Below are 20000 nucleotides of genomic sequence, written 5' to 3'. Positions count from 1 at the left end.
CGATGGTATGGTGTAGAGGTGGTGTGGTGTAGCGGTGGTGTGGTGTAGCGATGGTGTGGTGTAGAGGTGGTGTAGCGTTGGTGTGGTGTAGCGGTGGTGTGGTGTAGCGATGGTGTGGTGTAGAGGTGGTGTAGCGGTGGTGTAGCGTTGGTGTGGTGTAGCGGTGGTGTAGCGGTGGTGTGGTGTAGCGGTGGTATGGTGTAGCGGTGGTGTGGTGTAGCGTTGGTATGGTGTAGTGGTGGTAAGCCCTATGACCTCTAGGCTCCATTGCAGTAGGCTAGCAGCTCTGGGGTTTGATGTTTTGGCAGAGTAGTCGACATGTCAGCTGCTGTAGTGTTTATGCTGCATTATCAATGCTGAGTTATTATCAGCCGCCGTCATGCTTTTAAAACCTTCATCCTCATTAGCTCACACACAACAGCAGACACCCACACGCTGCATGAAGACGCCACAGAAGACAGAAACACTCCAGTGATCACAGGACTTCAGGGGCCAGAGAAGCAGAGAGAGAGAGAGCGAAGTACAGAGGGAGAGGGAGAGAGAGAGAGAGAGAAATACAGAGGAAGAGTAAGGTAGAGAAGTACAGAGGAAGAGAGAGGGAGAGAAGGACAGAGGGAGAGAGGTAGAGAAGGACAGAGGAAGAGAGAGGTAGAGAAGGACCGAGGGAGAGAGAGGTAGAGAAGGACAGAGGGAGAGCTATGACACAAGAGGGGGAGACAGAGAGATAAATATAAAGAGGGAGACAAACAGTGAGAGTGAGAGAGAGAGTGAGAGTGAGAGAGAGAGTGAGAGAGAGAGAGAGAGTCAAGCTGTGTGTTTGAACTGATCCAGTCCAGCAGACATGCTGAGAGAGGTTCCCCTCAGGAAGCTGAGCACAGGGTCCATCTGGCCCGGCTCTGGCTCGGCTCTGGCACGGCTCTGGCTCGGTCGTGGCGCTGCCAGCAGCCCTCTGGGGTAATCAGCTTAGGCGGATAGCAGCGTAGCGTATCAGGTGTCTCCTGTCGCCTAGCAGCAGCAGCGCTGGCCATAGACCATAACACCACCTCTCTCACACACACACTCTCACACACACACACACACACACACACACACACACACACACACTCTCACACACACACACACATGCACACTTTCACACACACACTCTCTCTCACACACTCTCTCTCACACACACTTTCACACACACTGTCACCCACACACACACACTCCCTCACACACACACACACTCTTACACACACTCTCTCATACACACACACTCACACACACGCACGCACATACACACGCACACACACTCTCACACACGCACGCACATACACACTCACAGACACACACTCTCACACACACACTCTCACACACTCTGTCTTACACACACTCTCCCACACACTCACAAACTCTCACACACACACGCACACACAAACACACGCTCACACACACCACACACACACGCACACACACACAATAGGGACATTACTGTAAGCCCAGTGCTCCTGCATCTGCACAGCCTCATCCTCAGCACGCTGCCATGACAACCACACACACCCATCCTGGAAGCTGCCCCGCCCCGCCCGGTTCCTAAGCTCGTTCTGATAGTGTCATTCTGATAATGTTGTTTACAGTGTAAGCTCATTCTGATAGTGTCATTCTGATAATGTTGTTTACAGTGTAAGCTCATTCTGATAGTGTCATTCTGATAGTGTTGTTTACAGTGTAAGCTCATTCTGATAGTGTCATTCTGATAGTGTTGTTTACAGTGTAAGCTCATTCTGATAGTGTCATTCTGATAGTGTTGTTTACAGTGTAAGCTCATTCTGATAGTGTCATTCCTCCGTGTTGTTTACAGTTTAAGCTCATTCTGATAGTGTTGTTTACAGTGTAAGCTCATTCTGATAGTGTAATTCTGATAGTGTCATTCTGATAGTGTTGTTTACAGTGTAAGCTCATTCTGATAGTGTCATTCTGATAGTGTTGTTTACAGTTTAAGCTCATTCTGATAGTGTCATTCCTCCGTGTTGTTTACAGTGTAAACTCTGTGTGTGTGTGTGTGTGTGTGTGTGTGTGTGTGTGTGTGTGTGTGTGTGTGTGTGTGAGTGTGTGTGTGCATGTGTTAACCTTCAGCATGTCTGTAATTAGGTCTGTTTGCTCCGGGGCTCATTAGCATGCAAAGAAGAGGCCGCTCTAAAGGCCACACTGCCAAAGAAGGCAAAGCCTATAACACATGCAGCCCACACCACACACACACACACACACACACACTCACACACACCGTACACACCACACACCACACACCGTACTAGGGCTGAACGATTAATTGCATTTGCGATTTAATCGCGATATGATACAACGCGATTTTCTAACCGCAACGTTCGCGATTAAAAACGTGATCTAAAAAAAATTATATATATATATATATATATATTTTTTTAATATTAGAACTTAAAAATGTATTTTTTTTTTTTTCTTAAGATGGTACATTTTGCACACAGTGTTTAAAAAGTGCATGCCTTGTGTTTATTCTTACAATGACTTTGTTTAAATTACTTAAATGCACAGTGGCAAAGCCACCGATTTGTTGTTCTTGATTCTGTAATGAGCAGTTAAATAAAAATTTTAATTGTGGGAAATAATATTTTACACTAAATGTATCTAATATTGTGTTGGTCATATTGAAATCATCCATTACGATTTGTTGGAATTTTTTCATATTAAATCGCAATCGCAAAGAGAGTCGCAGGCCCTTTCCATTTGTTGTTACCAAGCAACCATCCAATCAAAGAGAGAATTTAACGAGGTGATATATTACTTCCTACTGAAAGTGCTGCACACAAAAAGGCTAAAAGCATGCCTCTTACACACACATATACACACACACACACACACACACACACGCTCTCTATCTTGACCTACATGAATCAGGCTTTTCAGTCAGTTGAAAGTGTTTGTTTGGGAGAATATTCACGAGAGAGCAGCATTTTACCGCCACCTCAGAACACAGACAAACAAGTATTTCAGAAGGACGCCCTCTTTGCAGCCTAATTCATATACCACAGATCCACTCCACACAACTACCATCAACAACCCCCTTCCACACACACACACACACACACACACACACACACACACACACACACACACACACACACAAACACACACAGGGCTGGGCAGAGTGCAGTGGATCTGTAGCCATTGTTTCCTCCTCATCAATGATGTAGCAGCAGCAGCACAGTGAGGAGGTTTGTTTGTTCCAGACCTGCTTAAACCCCCCCACACACACACACACAGACACACCCCCACACACACACACACACACACACACACACCCACACACACACACACACACACACAGACCTGCTTTCCTCCCCCCCCCCCCCCCCCCCACACACACAGAGACCTGCTTAAACCCCCACACATACACACACACACACACACACACACACACACACACACACACACACACACACACACACACACACACACACACACACACACACACACAGCTGCTTTAGTGTTGGAACATTCTGTTTAATACTCTATTTGAGTTGTTCTGTCCCTTGGTTGCTACGAGTGATTCTCATATTCTCATTGACAGAGATGCTCTTTTCTGAGGTCTGTCAACATTCAAGCTTTTGAATGCTAATACACACACACTCACTCACACATCACACACACACACACACACACACACACACACCACACATACACACCCACTCCCTCACACATCACACACACTCACTCACTCCCTCATACATCACACACACTCACTCCCTCACACACACACTCACTGTCACTCACACATCACACACACACTCACTCACTCCCTCACACATCACACACACTCACTTTCTCACACATCACACACACACACACTCACTCCCTCACACACTCACTCTCTCACACATCACACACACACACTCACTCCCTCACACACTCACTCTCTCACACATCACACACACATTCACTCCCTCCCAGAAGAGACGCTCATCCTTGACCAGTGGCCTCTCCTCCGTGTTTCTGATCGACCCTCCTGTATTCATCCACCCCAGTGTTTCCCCTACCGTTATATTAGGGGGGCGCCCCGCCCCCCCAACGGCACCCCCCCCGCCCCTCCTGGAAGGTCAAGTTAATTTTGTTCAATTTTATTTTCTATAAAGCGCCAGATCACAACGGAAGTCATTTAAGATTACCTTTCCTATAGAACAGGTCTATAGCTTGTTATTTTATTAAACAAAATAAATAGCCTTATGTTATTTATCTTATTTACACGACGGCATGTAATTTCTGTCTCTACATGGTCGCGCGATTACAATTCTCTGCTCTCTGTATCACGCATGGCGGAGTTCCGCTACGATGCGCACAAACACACACACAGACACGTGCGCGCACACACAGGTGAGCACGCTCCCACCAGCGGACAGAATTGGGCTTAAGAATCAGTGCACAGCTACGGACACTTAAGCTTTAAAAAACACATTTCCAGGCGTTCATGAATCCAGCGATCTTTTCCTAGGTAGGGTCGAGAATGAGGCCTAATGAGAATGGCTACAACAGACGTGGAAACAGAACGTACGCCCATGTCCGCACCGAAAATTCAGAAATAGATCTGGCTTCCATTTTTTATCATTTTCCGCCAGTTGTGCGTGGCCCTTTTTACATAGAGTCTGGTAATAAATCTATGACATGTAATGAACATTATTTATTTTGCTGTGAATAATGAAGGAAGCAATACATCTGATTATTTCCCAAACCCTCAAGAGCTGTTACCATGGAGATTTAACGTTACTTTCTGTTTGAAGATAAGGTAGCAGCTAGTGTTGAAGAATGGATGACTTTTTAAATTGGACGACTTTAAATTAATATATGAAATTGAACATTAACACCTAAACGGATAAAATAAATAAACAAGGATAGCAAAACAGATTGATAAGCATAGAATGAGAACGGCAGAAACACAGGCAGGACATTAGATGACGAGACAGATCATAGTGACACAGGCTGGTTTTTTTTCGTCATATGAAGCCTGAGACATTCATAACATTTTATTCAGTCTTACTGATGGTCCTTTTGTAATGCCAACATGTGCACTTCGTTGTGGATAAGTAAAGCCTATTCTGCTACATTTTTGTCCTGGTAATCTTTTGTTTGGCATATTGGTGAGGTTATTAAAAGGACCATTTCTCAATCGTTTTGTTCTTGATGAATTAATGTTTGTTTATTAATCAGTTATTTTTCAACAAATAATTCAATTATAATTACAAAGAGGACAATTCGCAACTTTATATCCCAACTTTCACTTGTTTTCGGCAATTTCATTGCAAAAAACACCTACAAATAAAAACTTTCATCGCAACTTTTTGGAAAAGCTCCTGCGAAATCAGGAATTTTAGGCCGCGTTCACATTTGACTTCTTTTTTAGAAAAAAGCGCTGCCTTCAGCGCCTTTTGAGCGCCTTTTGGGCGCTTCAGAATTCATGGATACCATGTGACGTCACTGTATTTAAGCGTCGCCATATTTGTGTCCGACACAGACACATTACGGTCACAACCTATGGTCACAACCCACAGAAAGTTCAAAGCTCTTGGGGATATGTTGTGCTGTTGAATGCGCCAACCAGATATACAATTGTATTCTATTCCTAAAGATTTAGGAAATGACTGACCTGTTAAGTGAAATGCAGCACGTTGATACAATCGTGAATAATTGCTGTGTCTTAGCACTCTACTGAGCAAGCTAGAGTGCTAATAGCTAGCGAGCTGTTTAGCCCTTTAGCCAGGGCTTTAGCTACAACTCGTTAGCCCATATTGGCACTCTTGCCTGCTCAGGAGAGTTTCTGTACTCTTTAAATCTCTGGTTTATGGGGATGGATTATGTACAAGATAAATGTAAATGTCGGGAAAAGAAAGTTGGGGCAGATGCTTTGCAAAAACACAGAGGAATTGCTAATCACTAACGGCTAGTAGCATGCTAACATGAGCTAGGTAGCTCAGACACCTCGCAAATCCTCTTACACGTAGTTTTCAGTTACAATAATGGGGTTTTTATATTGTACGGTGTGTATTTCTCGGTAACTTTCTAAAAATCTAAGCAAAAATAAGTAAAACTAAAAACTTCTAGGTACAAATACGATGAACTACGGAGTTTGGTCCGCCATTTTTTTTAAACTAAGGCAGTAGGTTACTAGGGAAGGTACGCTGGTACCTACTCTCCTCGTCCTGATTGGTCAGCTGTCAAAAAGGCGCTTGACGTCACCCAGCGCTTTTCTGAAAAGTTGAGAAAATTGAACTCAAAAAGGCGTCAGGGGTTGCGCTTTTTTAGAAGTTTTTAAAAGGCGGCCGCTTTTTGAAAAGGCGTCCGCCTTTTGCCTTTTCCCATAGAGTTGCATGTAAAAAAGGCGCTGGCAGTCGAAAAAAAGAAGTCAAGTGTGAACGCAGCCTCAGGCCGCAAATATCTCAAAACATTTTCTTCCAGAAGGCCAAAAAGGTAAACTGCAGTGACAAAAGCTGCACACTTTGGGGATAATTGTCATAAATAGACATGTTTAGTTCAATGTACAGTTAAAATAATTGTTCAGTTGTTATATTGACTGCTGTCATTAAAAGAAACACATGAACACCATGATTCCTTTAAGCGCATGATTCCCCCCCCCCCCCCCCCCCCCCCCCCCCCCCCAAAGCTGTAAACCTAGGGGAAACACTGCACCCTGCTGATGTATTGATCGACACACACACACACACACACACATGTATTGATCGACTCTGCTGATGTATTGATCGACGTTGCTGATGTATTGGCTCTTGAGGATTGATTATACGGAGTGAGATATGACTCACGGAGATGAAAGACTGCCGTACCTCTGAGAGAGAAAGAGAGCGCAGGCAGGTCCCTAATTAGGGCTTGTGTGTGTGGTGTGTGTGTCGTGTGTGTCGTGAGAGCGCAGGTCCCTAATTAGGACTCGTTCACCTCCAGTAATAACCTGATTGAGTGACGCTCTGGTCCATCACTACTGTCCACAGAGGACCTGACACACACACTCACTCCCTCACACATCACACACACACACTCACTCCCTCACACATCACACACACACTCACTCCCTCACACATCACACACACACACTCACTCCCTCACACATCACACACACACACTCACTCCCTCACACATCACACACACACGCTCTGGTCCCTCACTACTGTCCACAGAGGACACGAGGAAACTGCACTACAGCTCTGATGAGATACAGACAGCAGAGCCATTGTAGTTTCAACCAACACACACGACACACACACACAACACACACACGACACACACTACACACACTACACACACACGACACACACAACACACACTCACAAAGAAGCAAACCTGAGATAACCTGCCAACCTTCCAACCAAACAGACGTTAAGCCCATATTTCAACTGAAGCATAGCATAGGATAGCATAGCATAGCATAGCATAGCATAGGATAGGATAGTGATAGAGAAATGTAATACATTGTTATTCTATTTTTAATCTGAAAGCTTACATGTACTGAATTAAGGAACCAACTCTTGCGGTATGAATGATCGTGACATTTTGGGTCAGACAAGGGAAATGTCTCGTCTCAGAATAATGTCCCGTGCCTGCTTATGAAACATGTTTTGAGGAACTATATGAACTTTATACACTGGCTGCGCCCAGCTCATCTTTGGAGTTTGTTCATGATATTTGGTTGTGACTAGGGATGTCACGAGAACCGATACTTACGGTACCTTTCGGTACTCAAATAACAAAACACCGACGATGCCCATTTTTTTGAAGTACCGTAAGCATTGTGAGCGCCGATACCAGCTGTTTTTTTTACATGCAGATGTCATTTACTATTGTAAACGATGAAACTAGTGGAGGCGGCCAGGTGCGCAGTGTTGCCAGACTGGAAATGGCGTATCGTATCAAAGGCTCAGTTTGGAGGATAATTATCATATCTGGCAACACTGGGAAGGCGGTTGACCAATGACAGTCCTCTCTACAGTCAGAGCTCGCGCAAAAAGGTGGAATGAAAGGGAGATACCCTTTCCAAAACTTTGTAGTAACTAGTTTGTGAAAGACCCAGAGAAACACAAATATCCGACGAGGCAAAATCCCGGACGCTTTTGGAATCCCTGCCGGACGCATTTTTTAGGTCTCGAAATTTGTTTTATGTCCGGGTAAAAGAGGACGTCAGGGGGGTATTCGTCGTAGCTCGCTAAGCGGTTTAGCGAGCTAATTTTCAGGCTAAGATAAAAAACTCCCCTCTTTTTGGTTCGTGGAAGCAACTTTTGATGAATCACCATAGTTACATATCGATTAGCACTAACCTGCTCCAGGGCAGGCTAACTTAAGTGTAGCTGGATAAGCTTGCCAGACCCCCGGAAAAAGGAGGGATCCCATTGACCAAGGACTGATATTAGATAGTTAATAAGATTAGCGGAGGGAGAGGGTTCTTTGCAATCGCCAAGATCAATTATTCTTGTATGAGCGCTACCGATTCAATGATTCAAGGAATCATTCATTTAGAAGACTTTCTCGAGTCATTTATTGCAAACACCACAGTCGAACATTGACTGTCTTGCGCTTTTTTGCGCTGATTGAAATTCTGATTGCTGGTCTCTGTCTCATTAATATTAACGTCTTTATAATAATTTATCTAACAGATAGGATAGCATAGCATAGCATAGGATAGCATAGCTACCAAATAATTCTGCTGTGTAAGTGTGAAACTAACTGTGAACTAAGATCAGACGACTAGGGTAGAATGTGCTTCTGAACTTTCTTCTCGGCTGGTCAGTGAACGGCGGGCTTGTGTTTATAATTCTCTTTCTAGTTGTGAAGCAGGGAACATGGCGGAGCTGTGAAGGGCCTCCCCTACTCTGCATTTGATTCCTGTTTTGATGTGTCTGCACCGCTGCACCAAAATACTCTTGCTCAAACCACCCACTTTTCAAATCAAAATTGAGGAATCAAAAGTTGCCCACACACACACACACCCCCCCCCCCACACACACACACACACACACAGTTAATTAGCACATCAGCGTGTGCTGAATAACCTCCTCGTTTGCGTATTTCATGTTTTTCCCCCACAGCATGGCGTCTACGAGTATCTCCAGGTCATGAGTGTGTGTGTGTGTGTGTGTGTGTGTGTGTGTGTGATAGATCAGAGTATCTCCAGGTCATCCATGCCTGTATCCAACGATGCTTAGACCTGTGATAGATCAGAGTATCTCCAGGTCATGAGTGTGTGTGTGTGTGTGTGTGTGTGTGTGTGTGTGTGATAGATCAGAGTGTCTCCAGGTCATCCATGCCTGTATCCAACGATGCTTAGACCTGTGATAGATCAGAGTATCTCCAGGTCATGTGTGTGTGTGTGTGTGTGTGTGTGTGTGTGATAGATCAGAGTGTCTCCAGGTCATCCATGCCTGTATCCAACGATGCTTAGACCTGTGATAGATCAGAGTATCTCCAGGTCATGAGTGTGTGTGTGTGTGTGTGTGTGTGTGTGTGTGTGTGTGTGTGTGTGTGTGTGTGTGTGTGTGTGTGTGTGTGTGTGTGTGTGTGTGTGATAGATCAGAGTGTCTCCAGGTCATCCATGCCTGTCTCCAATGATGCTTAGACCTGTGATAGATCAGGCCACAGAATCCTAGTCAAGCAAGAGGGGCACTTTCAATATGCACTGTGCTGTGCCTGTGATGCTGGCTTGTGTTGTCTGCCTACAGTCGGTATCTAGATCTACTGTATATCTATATTATTCATATTGAATCGGATATATCTATATCTCTATCTATATTATTCATATTGAATGGGGTTACTGTCTCTACCCACTTCAGATAAACAATGACTCTGCATTAGCATCAACGGCCTGTTTTCAGAGCGCAGGGAATGAAGGGAGGGTCATGCAGATGATGCTGGAGTGGCTGCGGGTCCTGATGGTGCGCGTCTGTGTCCTGTCTGTGTCCCTCTGATGTCTGTGTCCCTCTGATGTCTGTGTCCCTCCGATGTCTGTGTCCTGTCTGTGTCCCTCCGATGTCTGTGTCCCTCTGATGTCTGTGTCCCTCTGATGTCTGTGTCCTGTCTGTGTCCCTCTGGTGTCTGTGTCCTGTCTGTGTCCCTCTGATGTCTGTGTCCCTCCGATGTCTGTGTCCCTCTGATGTCTGTGTCCCTCTGATGTCTGTGTCCCTCCGATGTCTGTGTCCCTCTGATGTCTGTGTCCCTCTGATGTCTGTGTCCTGTCTGATGTCTGTGTCCTGTCTGATGTCTGTGTCCCTCTGATGTCTGTGTCCCTCCGATGTCTGTGTCCCTCTGATGTCTGTGTCCTGTCTGATGTCTGTGTCCTGCCTGATGTCTGTGTCCCTCTGATGTCTGTGTCCCTCTGATGTCTGTGTCCTGTCTGATGTCTGTGTCCTGCCTGTCCCCCTGAGCACAACATCACTCCTATCCCATCACTCCTATCCCCCTTCCTCTTCTCACTGTGCCTCCATCTCTCTCCTGCCTCTATCCCTCCCTCTCTCTCCTCTTCCCCTTCCTCCTCCCTCTATCCCTCCCTCTCTCTCCTCTCCCCCTTCCTCTTCTTACTGTGCCTCCATCTCTTTCTTCCCTCTATCCCTCCCTCTCTCTCCTCTTCCCCTTCCTCCTCCCTCTATCCCTCCCTCTCTCTCCCCTTCCTCCTCCCTCTATCCCTTCCTCTCTCTCCTCTCCCCCTTCCTCTTCTCACTCCTTTCTTTCTCCTCTCTTCCCTCCTTCCCTCTCGGGGCTGGCTGTGTGTGTAGTCTTTCATCCTTGGCTGTTTAATGTTCACTGGTCCCTTCAGTTGTGTTCTCAGTGCAGTGAGTCTTCATTAGCGTGAGTCGCTCTGCCGTCGGTCCAGAAGCCCGGCGCATTAAGCCCGGCGCACGTCCATCATTAAGCCCAGCGCACGTCCAGCAGACGGATTTGCAGCTTTCCAACTTTATTCTGTTCTGTTATACAAATAAACAATGGTTGTCATACTCAGCATCGCTGACAGGCATATCTCTTCCCAGGGATGGGAATGTGAGGAAGCCCAGGGATGGGAATGTGATGAAGCCCAGCGCACGTCCTGCATTAAGCCCAGCGCACGTCCTGCATTAAGCCCAGGGATGGGACTGTGATGCCTCCTTCTTCCAGCAGTTCCCCGACATCACATGGGCACGTAGTCTGTTATTGCCCAGATAGGTTTGTTTTATAAATGCGGTATAGGAAGCTTGCCTGTGTTCTAGGCTGCAGTCATCTTCACTGGTCACTGTGTGTTCTTGTTGTTGAAACCATCTGTCTGCGGAAGCATGAAGCCTTCGGGGATTTTTTTTCTTCTTTTTTTTCTCTTTTTCAAAGAATGTTTTTTTTAGGTCTGAAGCTGCTCTGGGCGCGTTTGTGTTACATTTGGTGATTGAGTATGGAGTCACTGCCGTGTGTGTGCTTGATTTGTCGTCGTCGTTGTAATTTTGAGGGTAAGATTGGCAGACTCCTCGGGAATTTGGAACAGATTACTGGCATGGCTACACCAAGTTTAGCCACATAAAATGACACAAGTACCATTTGAATGGAAACACACAGAGCTGGTTTCCTGAAGACACAGCATGGCTCTGCTCTGAGGGGAAAAGTCCCAGTAAATCCCCCCGGAAATAGGCTGGTTTTAGGATGAGACTATGAAGTCACAAACAAGAGAGCTGTGGGCTCGTAAAACCGGAACTGGCCTCATAATGGGCGTCATTCGATGGGAAACCTGCCCCATCCCCACCCTGATTATTTCACTTAGCATCAAAGCTATCAGATGGAAGTGCAGGATCGACTAGTCGGCCTGATGCTTAGTTAGCATCAAAGCTTTCGGATGGAAGTGCAGGATCGACTAGTAAGCCTGATGCTAGCTGTTCTCCAGTCCAGCAGTCTCCTGCTCCTAGGATCTTATGTTTTCCCTGGAGGCCAGTTGCAATGGTGGTAAAGCTCCCAGGAATGGACAGCTCATAGATTGTATGTGTGTGTGTGTGTGTGTGTGTGTGTGTGTGTCTCTCATGAGGCATTGCACACACACAAGTCCCCCGCCCTGATAGAGTGTGTGTTCCCCCGCCCTGATAGAGTGTGTGTTCCCCCGCCCTGATAGAGTGTGTGTTCCTTAGATCAATAGCTAATGCGATGCCGCGCCACATCCCAGCGCTCCGCAGAAGCTCCCGGGGAATATTGATTGGATATGCTGATTCGATTGTGGCGTGCTGTTTCCTCTCAAACCATTTCTAGGGTTGCCTGCTTGACAAGAAAACCTGCAAATCGTTATTTATGATCCTCTCCATTTTCTGCCTCCTCAGTGTAGCTCAGACTAACCAAACCAAATCTAACCGTCTGGGCCAAGACAGCCAGACAAACGTTCACCGTCAGTCATTGGGCTGGTGCTTTTCTCCAGAATGACTTGCAGTGTACAGCGTGCGCAGACACAGTGTGTCAGTGTGAATACTCCCACGTTAGCATCCAGCGCTAGCAGCTCAGCTCCAGGGGAGGAGGGGGGTGTTTGTCACACTTCAGATGGGTAGCACCCACACACACCACTCCAGCACAGGCTGTGTGTGTGTGTGTGTGTGTGTGTGTGTGTGTACACTCCAACACAGGCTGAGATCAAACACACCACTCCAGCACAGACTGAGATCAAAACAAGGATGCTCTACTGAGGTGGTTTTCACACGGGAACAGGAGAAACAGCGAGGACAGTGTGTGTGTGTGTGTGTGTGTGTGTGTGTGTGTACACACGAACATGACATGGGCACGTACACTGACAGACCAAGAACGGAACAAAAGAAACAAGGGTTTAAATACACAGGACTACAGAATACACTCACCCTAACTCTACACACACACACACTCTTCCCTCATCATCTGTAGAGCCAGGGGTGTTCCTGAGGGCCAGAGATTAAGCAGAGGCGTGTGATTGGTTGAGAGCCTTAGTTCCAGTCACCAAGGCTGCATGGGATTGGTTGAGCTGGAGAGGGTTGATGGGAGTGATGAAATGTGTAACTGGGTGAAGGGGAGAGATGGGACATATGGCAGGTGGCGAGGCAGACAACCCCGCTGCTTGTCCTTTGACTTTGTGTGTGCAGATGTGTGTGTGTGTGTGTGTGTGTGTGTGTGTGTGTGTGTGTGTGTGTGTGTGTGTGTGTGTGTGTGTGTGTAGATGTGCAGGGCTGTGTGTGTGTGTGTGTGTGTGTGTGTGTGTGTGTGTGTGTGTGTGTAGATGTGCAGGGCTGTGTGTGTGTGTGTGTGTGTGTGTGTGTAGATGTGCAGGGCTGTGTGTGTGTGTGTGTGTGTGTGTGACATATGGTCAATCTTCCCCATCATCTTTATCGGATGAGTCATGATGATGCTTGAGTTGAGTGCTGATTCATATTTTGCTGTAAGGACACTTGGTTTACATCGATGGGTGGGGGGGTCATAGTTCACATCAAACCTTGGCATTACATCGATGGGTGGGGGGTCACAGTTTACATCAAAACCCTGGCATTACATCGAGCGGGAGGCAGAGTCTGTGATCTGTGCTTGGCCGACAGCCACCGTGACTGGACTGCATCAGGGCCAGATCTGTGTGTGTGTGTGTGTGTGTGTGTGTGTGTGCGGGTGCGGGTGCGTGTGCGTGTTAGATAAATTATATTAAGACGTTAATGAGCGCTTTATCTTTTGCAAGAGTGTCACAACCTAATATCATGAACAAACTCCAAAGAAAAGCTGGGCACAGCCAGCGTTTCTGTGAGTATAAAAACATGTTTCATGAGCAGACAAGGGGCGTTATTTTCCCATCCCATCGCTACAGAAGTTACAGAAGTGTTCTCGGAACATGTCCTTGAAAGAAGAACGGTATGCATGACTATCAGTACAAAAACAGGTGGTTTGCCTCAGCAAGAGAGTAGGCCTCAGCAAACAGGATAAGCATTCAGATTAAAAATAAAATAACAATGTCCTCATTACATTTCTCTATCAGTGCGCTCTGTGCTGGGCAGACAGCTGTGTGTGTGTGTGTGTGTGTGTGTGTGTGTGTGTGTGTGTGTGTGTGTGTGTGTGTCAGTCTGTCTCCCCCTGCTCCTCCTTCTGTAGTTCTACTCAATGCTTCAGTGAAGTGTTCACCATGACACACACACACACACACGCACACACACACACACACACACTCCTCTGTTCCTGATCCTTGTGTTAGCTGAACTAATTGCTTTCATGAGAGTCCCGGTCGCCACTAATTGTGTGGCGCTGTCAACTGAAGGCACTGGGGCACGGTGGGCTTGTCGGCTGTGTCAACCGCAGGAAACTGCCTTTGAGACACACACACATTAGCACACACAACTCCCTGGGCACACACTGCACTGTCACGGAGGGTATTTATACACACTCACACACTCACTGTATTTGTTCTCGCTGCCAGCGGCTGGTCACTGATGTCGCTGTTGTTCTGATAATAGCCTCCATCTTGTTTTAGGCGCATAACCTACAGCGACCTCATCTGAATGGAGCTGTCACTCTCAGACGGTCATTACGCCCGTGTCTCAGGTGTGCTTTGAAGTACGCCTCAAAGCGTGTTCACGTTCCTCGTCCCTGTAGTCTAGGCTGCAGGCCAGCCTGTCAGAGAAGGCCAGCGTGTCGTTGCCTGGTGCAGTTTAAGTGGGTAAAGTTAAATGTACTTGTTTGGAAGTGCAGGGCTGGCTGACGGCGGTGGTTAACCCCACAGGTTGAGTCACACTTCTGAAAAGGCTGCTGCGAGGCTTCATTATGCTGAAGTGGATCAGTTTGATGTAGTCGTGAACGCCTGCTGTACTAGTGCGCTGGGCGCGCATGAAACGCACTTCAAACAGAAGTAGGCTGTGTTTGCAGCGAGTGTCATTATCTGTTCCCGTGTGAGACACTCAGTGGAGGGGTGTGAGGGCCTGCCTCAGTGGGACTGGGGACACCTAGAGGCCAGAGGTGGATCTGTCTGGGGACACCTAGAGGCCAGAGGTGGATGTGTCTGTCACAGCACTGCACAGGGACCCAGAGAGCACCGTGGCAGCAGCACACCTGTCTGTCACCTGTGTGAAGGAGGCGGGCGGGCGGAGAAGAGGGAGGAGTCACCTCTGTAGTTTATGTTCATTACTAGGCTAATGACACCAGCTAATGACGCCAGCTAATGACCCAGTGACTAACAAGCAATCATCTCCATCCCCTCCCTCTGTTCCTCCCAGCCAATTGGCTTTGTGTTTACGTTTGATTGATGCCCCAGAGGGCCAATCCTTGACTGTGAGCCTGTGATTGTTTAAAGGCGGTGGCCTGCTGAGAGACTTGAGAAGTGGATGTCTGTGTTGTGCTGCCCAGGCTGCTCACTGGCTAGCACCCAACAGAGAGGCTAGCAGAAGCCCGTGGGACCGCATGGCCACACACACTCACACACACACACACACACACACACACACACACACACACAGTCACACACACATGCAGCACTGTGCCTTTCAAGTTATGTCATGTAGGTAGTTCTTCAAGAAAACATTGGCATAAGCATGAGTGCTAGGCTAGGCTAGGGTAAGGTGTTGAGTTTAGCATGAGTGCTAGGCTAGTGTAAGGTGTTGAGTTTATAATGAGTGCTAGGCTAGGCTAGGGTACGGTGTTGAGTTTATAATGTGTGACAACATGCACATCAGGTGAGAAATAGACTGCATTAAATCCCCTTCTTCAGGAATAACATGAGCACACTGTTCTCACGAATCAAATGGATCTGTGCAGTCTAGTCTCGGTGCAGGCAGCTCTCTCCAGTAATGGATCTGTGTGTGTGTGTGTGTGTGTGTATGTGTGTGTGTGTGTGTGTGTGTGTGCAGTCTAGTCTCGGTGCAGGCACCTCTCTCCAGTAATGCTTTTGTTGTTGTTGTCTCTCACATGTTGTTTTTCTATGCTGTTATTTGGCTTGGCTGTAATTTCTAAGATCGATGGATGTTTTCGGGATATTCAGATATTCCGAGATTTCTCCTGGCTGACTGTGATGACATCATTATGCTATCAGCAGTGGTATTGATCCTTCAGTCTAACAAGGGGGGAGGGGGTCGATGGTGCGTGTGTGTGTGTGTGTGTGTGTGTGTGTGTGTGTGTGTGTGTGTGTGTGTGTGTGTGTGTGTGTGTGGTTCCCCGCTGTGCCTGAGAGAGATAATGAAGGAAGATGCGCTCCTGCAGGAGTGAGTTATTGACTAGTGGCACTAAACAGAACACAGGAGCAACACACAGCTCTAGACTACTGGCATTCCTCTAAAGGGGTTTAATGTGACTCCACCATCACTCTTCCACGTGTGTGTGTGTGTGTGTGTGTGTGTGTGTGTGTGTAGCCACGTCTCAGTTTGACTGGCGTGATATAGGTTGCTAGCCTGTTCTCCCATAGACTGAGTGTCTTAGCATTGACTCAGTCATGTGATGTTTGGGTGCTAGCCTGTCCTAGCATTGATTCAGTGCTGTGATGTAGATAGGGTGCTAGCCTGTCCTAGCATTGACTCAGTGCTTTGATGTAGATAGGGTGCTAGCCTGTCCTAGCATTGATTCAGCCACGGCTATATGGATGTGATGTTTGCTTGCTAGCCTGTCCTAGCTTTGCCTCTGTGATGTGATGTCGACTGGGTAGCACGCCGCTCTCCCAGAAGCCTGTGTTCCCTCCGAGATGAGAGGGCATCTCAGGACGTCAGCACGCGCCGTGTTTGACTAAAACACTTCCCCTCGCTGCCTCTGGTGCCGCCCTGCCTGTGACGGCCTCGCTGCCTCTGGTGCCACCCTGCCTGTAACGGCCTCTTTAAAGTGGCATCTCCTCCTGCTGGAGTTCGCCCGCGTGTGTTGAGTCCTCGGGAGCTTTGGTGAAATCGGATGCAAATTCAAATGTCACCGCGACGATAAAAAAGCTGTTTTCTGCTCCATTTCCTCAGTGGGCTTGATCAGCGCTTGTGCCGCGTGCCGCAGGAGGGAGAGCGACACACGCTGGCCATCTGATGTCATGCCGGGTCACATGACTGACATGGCCGCTGACACTGACAGTGGTGTGGAGAAACATGCCGCACACACACACACACACACACGCACACTCACACTCTCACACACACACACACACACACACACGCTTGTGTGTAGATGGCTCTGAGTGGTGTGTGTGTAGATATGTGTGATGAGTGTGTGTGTGTGTGTAGATGACTCTGAGTGGTGTGTGTCTTGATATATGTGATGAGTGTGTGATCAGTGTGTGTGTGTGTGTGTAGATAGCTCTCAGCAGTGTGTGTAGATATGTGTGATTAGTGTGTGTGTGTGTGTGTGTGGGAGGATAGTGGTGTATAGACAGAAGCAGGTGTAAATAGTCGGGGTGATCAACGAGGCTGTTTACTGCAGGTGACAGGAGGAGAACAGGGGTTTCTATAGTTACCTGAGGGAGGCTACTGCAGATGGGCTCCTCTATACAACTCAGTGTGTGTGTGTGTGTGTGTGTGTGTGTGTGTGTGTGTGAGAGTCAGAGAGAGTGTGTGTGTGTGAGAGAGAGAGAGTGAGTGAGTGTGTGTGAGAGAGAGAGAGAGTGAGTGTGTCTGTGTGTGTGTGCAGGGTAGTGCAGATGGGTTCCTCCAAACAGCTCTCAAAGGAGCACAACACAGAAATGTGTGTGTGTGTGTGTGTTTTCAGTGTGTGAGTCAAAGATAGTGTGTGTGTGTATATGAGAGAGAGAGAATGTGAGAGTGTGTGTGTGTGTGTGAGCAGGCTGGTGCAGATGGACTGCTCTGTAAAGCTCTTAGAGGAGGAGACCGCACAGAACACCTGGAGGAGTGTGTGTGTGTGTGTGTGTGCGTGCTGTTACAATGGTACTCCCGACCAGTCGAAATTATCCTTTTTCTTTGGATGTATTTATTTATTTATTTGTGTAAGTAGGATCTGTTGTGTGTGGGTCCATCTGTGTGTGTGGGTCCATCTGTGTGTGTGTGTGTTTATATAACAGGAGGTGTTGTGTGTTCTCTGTGTTTCAGGTGCTCTGCAGGTGGACATCATGCCGGCCCAGGGGGAGATCAGTGTGGGAGAGGGCAAATTCTTCCTCTGTGAGGGTATGTTTGTCATACATTGTATTATTAATATTATTATTATTATAGCACTATAGTGCATTATTACATTTAGATAGTATGTGTGTTATACGTTATTATAACAAGACTACATCTACACATCATGTGTGTCATAGTGTATTATCTTCAGAATTATTTAGAATATTATTCAGTGTGTGGTACTTGAAGACGTCCTCTGTGCATGGAAACCCATACTCATGTCAGGCATCTGTACACACACACACACACACACATCTGTACACACACACACACACACACACACACACACACACACACATCTGTACATAGCCTCCGGAGCTCACTGACAGCTAGCACTAGCGCTGACAGTTGTGTGTTAAATGTGTCATCAGTAATCTAGTGTGGGAACACGCGGTGTGTATTATTGAGCTGAGGCTGCACTATACTCTCACACAGCTGAGGGGCACAGAGCTGAAGCTGGAGTATGCATACTGGAGAGCTCATTAGCTGGAGTATGCATACTGGAACGCTCATAGCTGGAGTATGCATACTGGAGAGCTGAAGCTAGAGTATGCATACTGGAGAGGTCATTAGCTGGAGAGCTCATAGCTGGAGTATGCATACTGGAAAGCTCATAGCTGGAGTATGCATACTGGAGAGCTGAAGCTAGAGTATGCATACTGGAGAGCTCATTAGCTGGAGAGCTCATAGCTGGAGTATGCATACTGGAAAGCTCATAGCTGGAGTATGCATACTGGAGAGCTCATAGCTGGAGTATGCATACTGGAGAGCTGAAGCTAGAGTATGCATACTGGAGAGCTCATAGCTGGAGTATGCATACTGGAGAGCTGAAGCTAGAGTATGCATACTGGAGAGCTCATTAGCTGGAGTATGCATACTGGAGTTTGGGATGAGCAGAGGTCACACATTTTAATCTTTGGGAAATGGACCACAAACATGTTCTCTCTTTTTGCGTGCGCGTGCGTGTGTCTGTCCATGTGTGTGTGTGTGTGTGTCTGTCTGTCTGTCCGTGTGTGTGTGTGTGTGTGTGTGTGTGTGTGTGTGTGTGTCTGTCCATGTCTCTTTGGTAGTTGTGGCAGGTGCGAAGGAGATCGACTGGTTTTCTCCGTCGGGGGAGAAGATCGAGCCGAACCGCCCGGACATCACAGTAACCCGGACCGACGAGACCACGTCCACCCTCACCCTCTACAGCGCCACCCTGGACGACGCCGGCACCTACAAGTGTGTGGCGCGCCGCGGCAGCGAGGAGGGAGAGGCCACTGTCAACGTCAAGATCTTCCGTAAGCATCATCTTTCTCTTCATCCTCCTCCTCCTCCTCACTGCCACTAGTTTACACCAAACACAAGTTGTAAATGTTGACAAAAAATAACACATCAAAAGTTCTGATTCGAAAAAAAGATGATTTTCACCCCTGAAAAGAATACACTGTATCATTCTCCGAGCTCCCAATGCCCTTTGGTTTCCACATTAGTGACCAGGACAGCTAGTGGGGGTCTAATTGGTGGTCTAATTGGTGGTCTAATTGGTGCTCTAATTGGTGGTCTAATTGCGTGGCTGTTTTTGTCTAAACGTAGGGTACTATCGAATGTCGGTGGTTAAAATAGGGTAGCATATCAGTAGAACATGTTAACTTAATAAATGTGTGTATATTTTGTCGTCACTATTTCTTCAGTATATTTTACGAATAATGTGACCTTGAGCAGTAACAATATTTACGTTTTCCAAAGAGAGTTTCCCCAGATTCTTAGAGATTTATCGGACCCGGACCCAGACCCCTAATGGTTGTGGAGTCCAGTGCAGGATCCCTGAAGTAGCTGTCAGGCGTAGAGAGAGACGTGAAGTAGCTGTCAGGCGTAGAGAGAGAGACGTCGGCTCCCTGATGTAGCCCCTTCCCAACTCCCACTTCCACTCTCACTGCCAGTCCTTCACAG

The 20000-nt window shown here is 47.2% G+C and overlaps 1 protein-coding gene across 1 annotated transcript in view; it reads left to right on the top strand.

Moving 5' to 3' along the window:
- The window catches only part of LOC122129815 (neural cell adhesion molecule 1-like), a 50586-nt gene extending 31173 nt beyond the window's left edge, over positions 1 to 19413 (top strand). Inside the window, exons 2-3 of the mRNA XM_042704536.1 lie at positions 18000 to 18074; positions 19139 to 19413. Coding sequence (XP_042560470.1) covers positions 18000 to 18074; positions 19139 to 19398 — 335 coding nt within the window. The 3' untranslated portion in view covers positions 19399 to 19413. The remainder of the gene's footprint in view (positions 1 to 17999; positions 18075 to 19138) is intronic.
- Positions 19414 to 20000: the final 587 nt, after the last annotated feature.

Source organism: Clupea harengus, unplaced genomic scaffold (genome assembly GCF_900700415.2).
Source record: "Clupea harengus unplaced genomic scaffold, Ch_v2.0.2, whole genome shotgun sequence".
In the NCBI taxonomy this organism is placed as follows: Eukaryota; Metazoa; Chordata; class Actinopteri; order Clupeiformes; family Clupeidae; genus Clupea; species Clupea harengus.
Note: the sequence above shows the minus strand (reverse complement) of the source record. Positions and strands in the feature narration are given on the sequence as shown.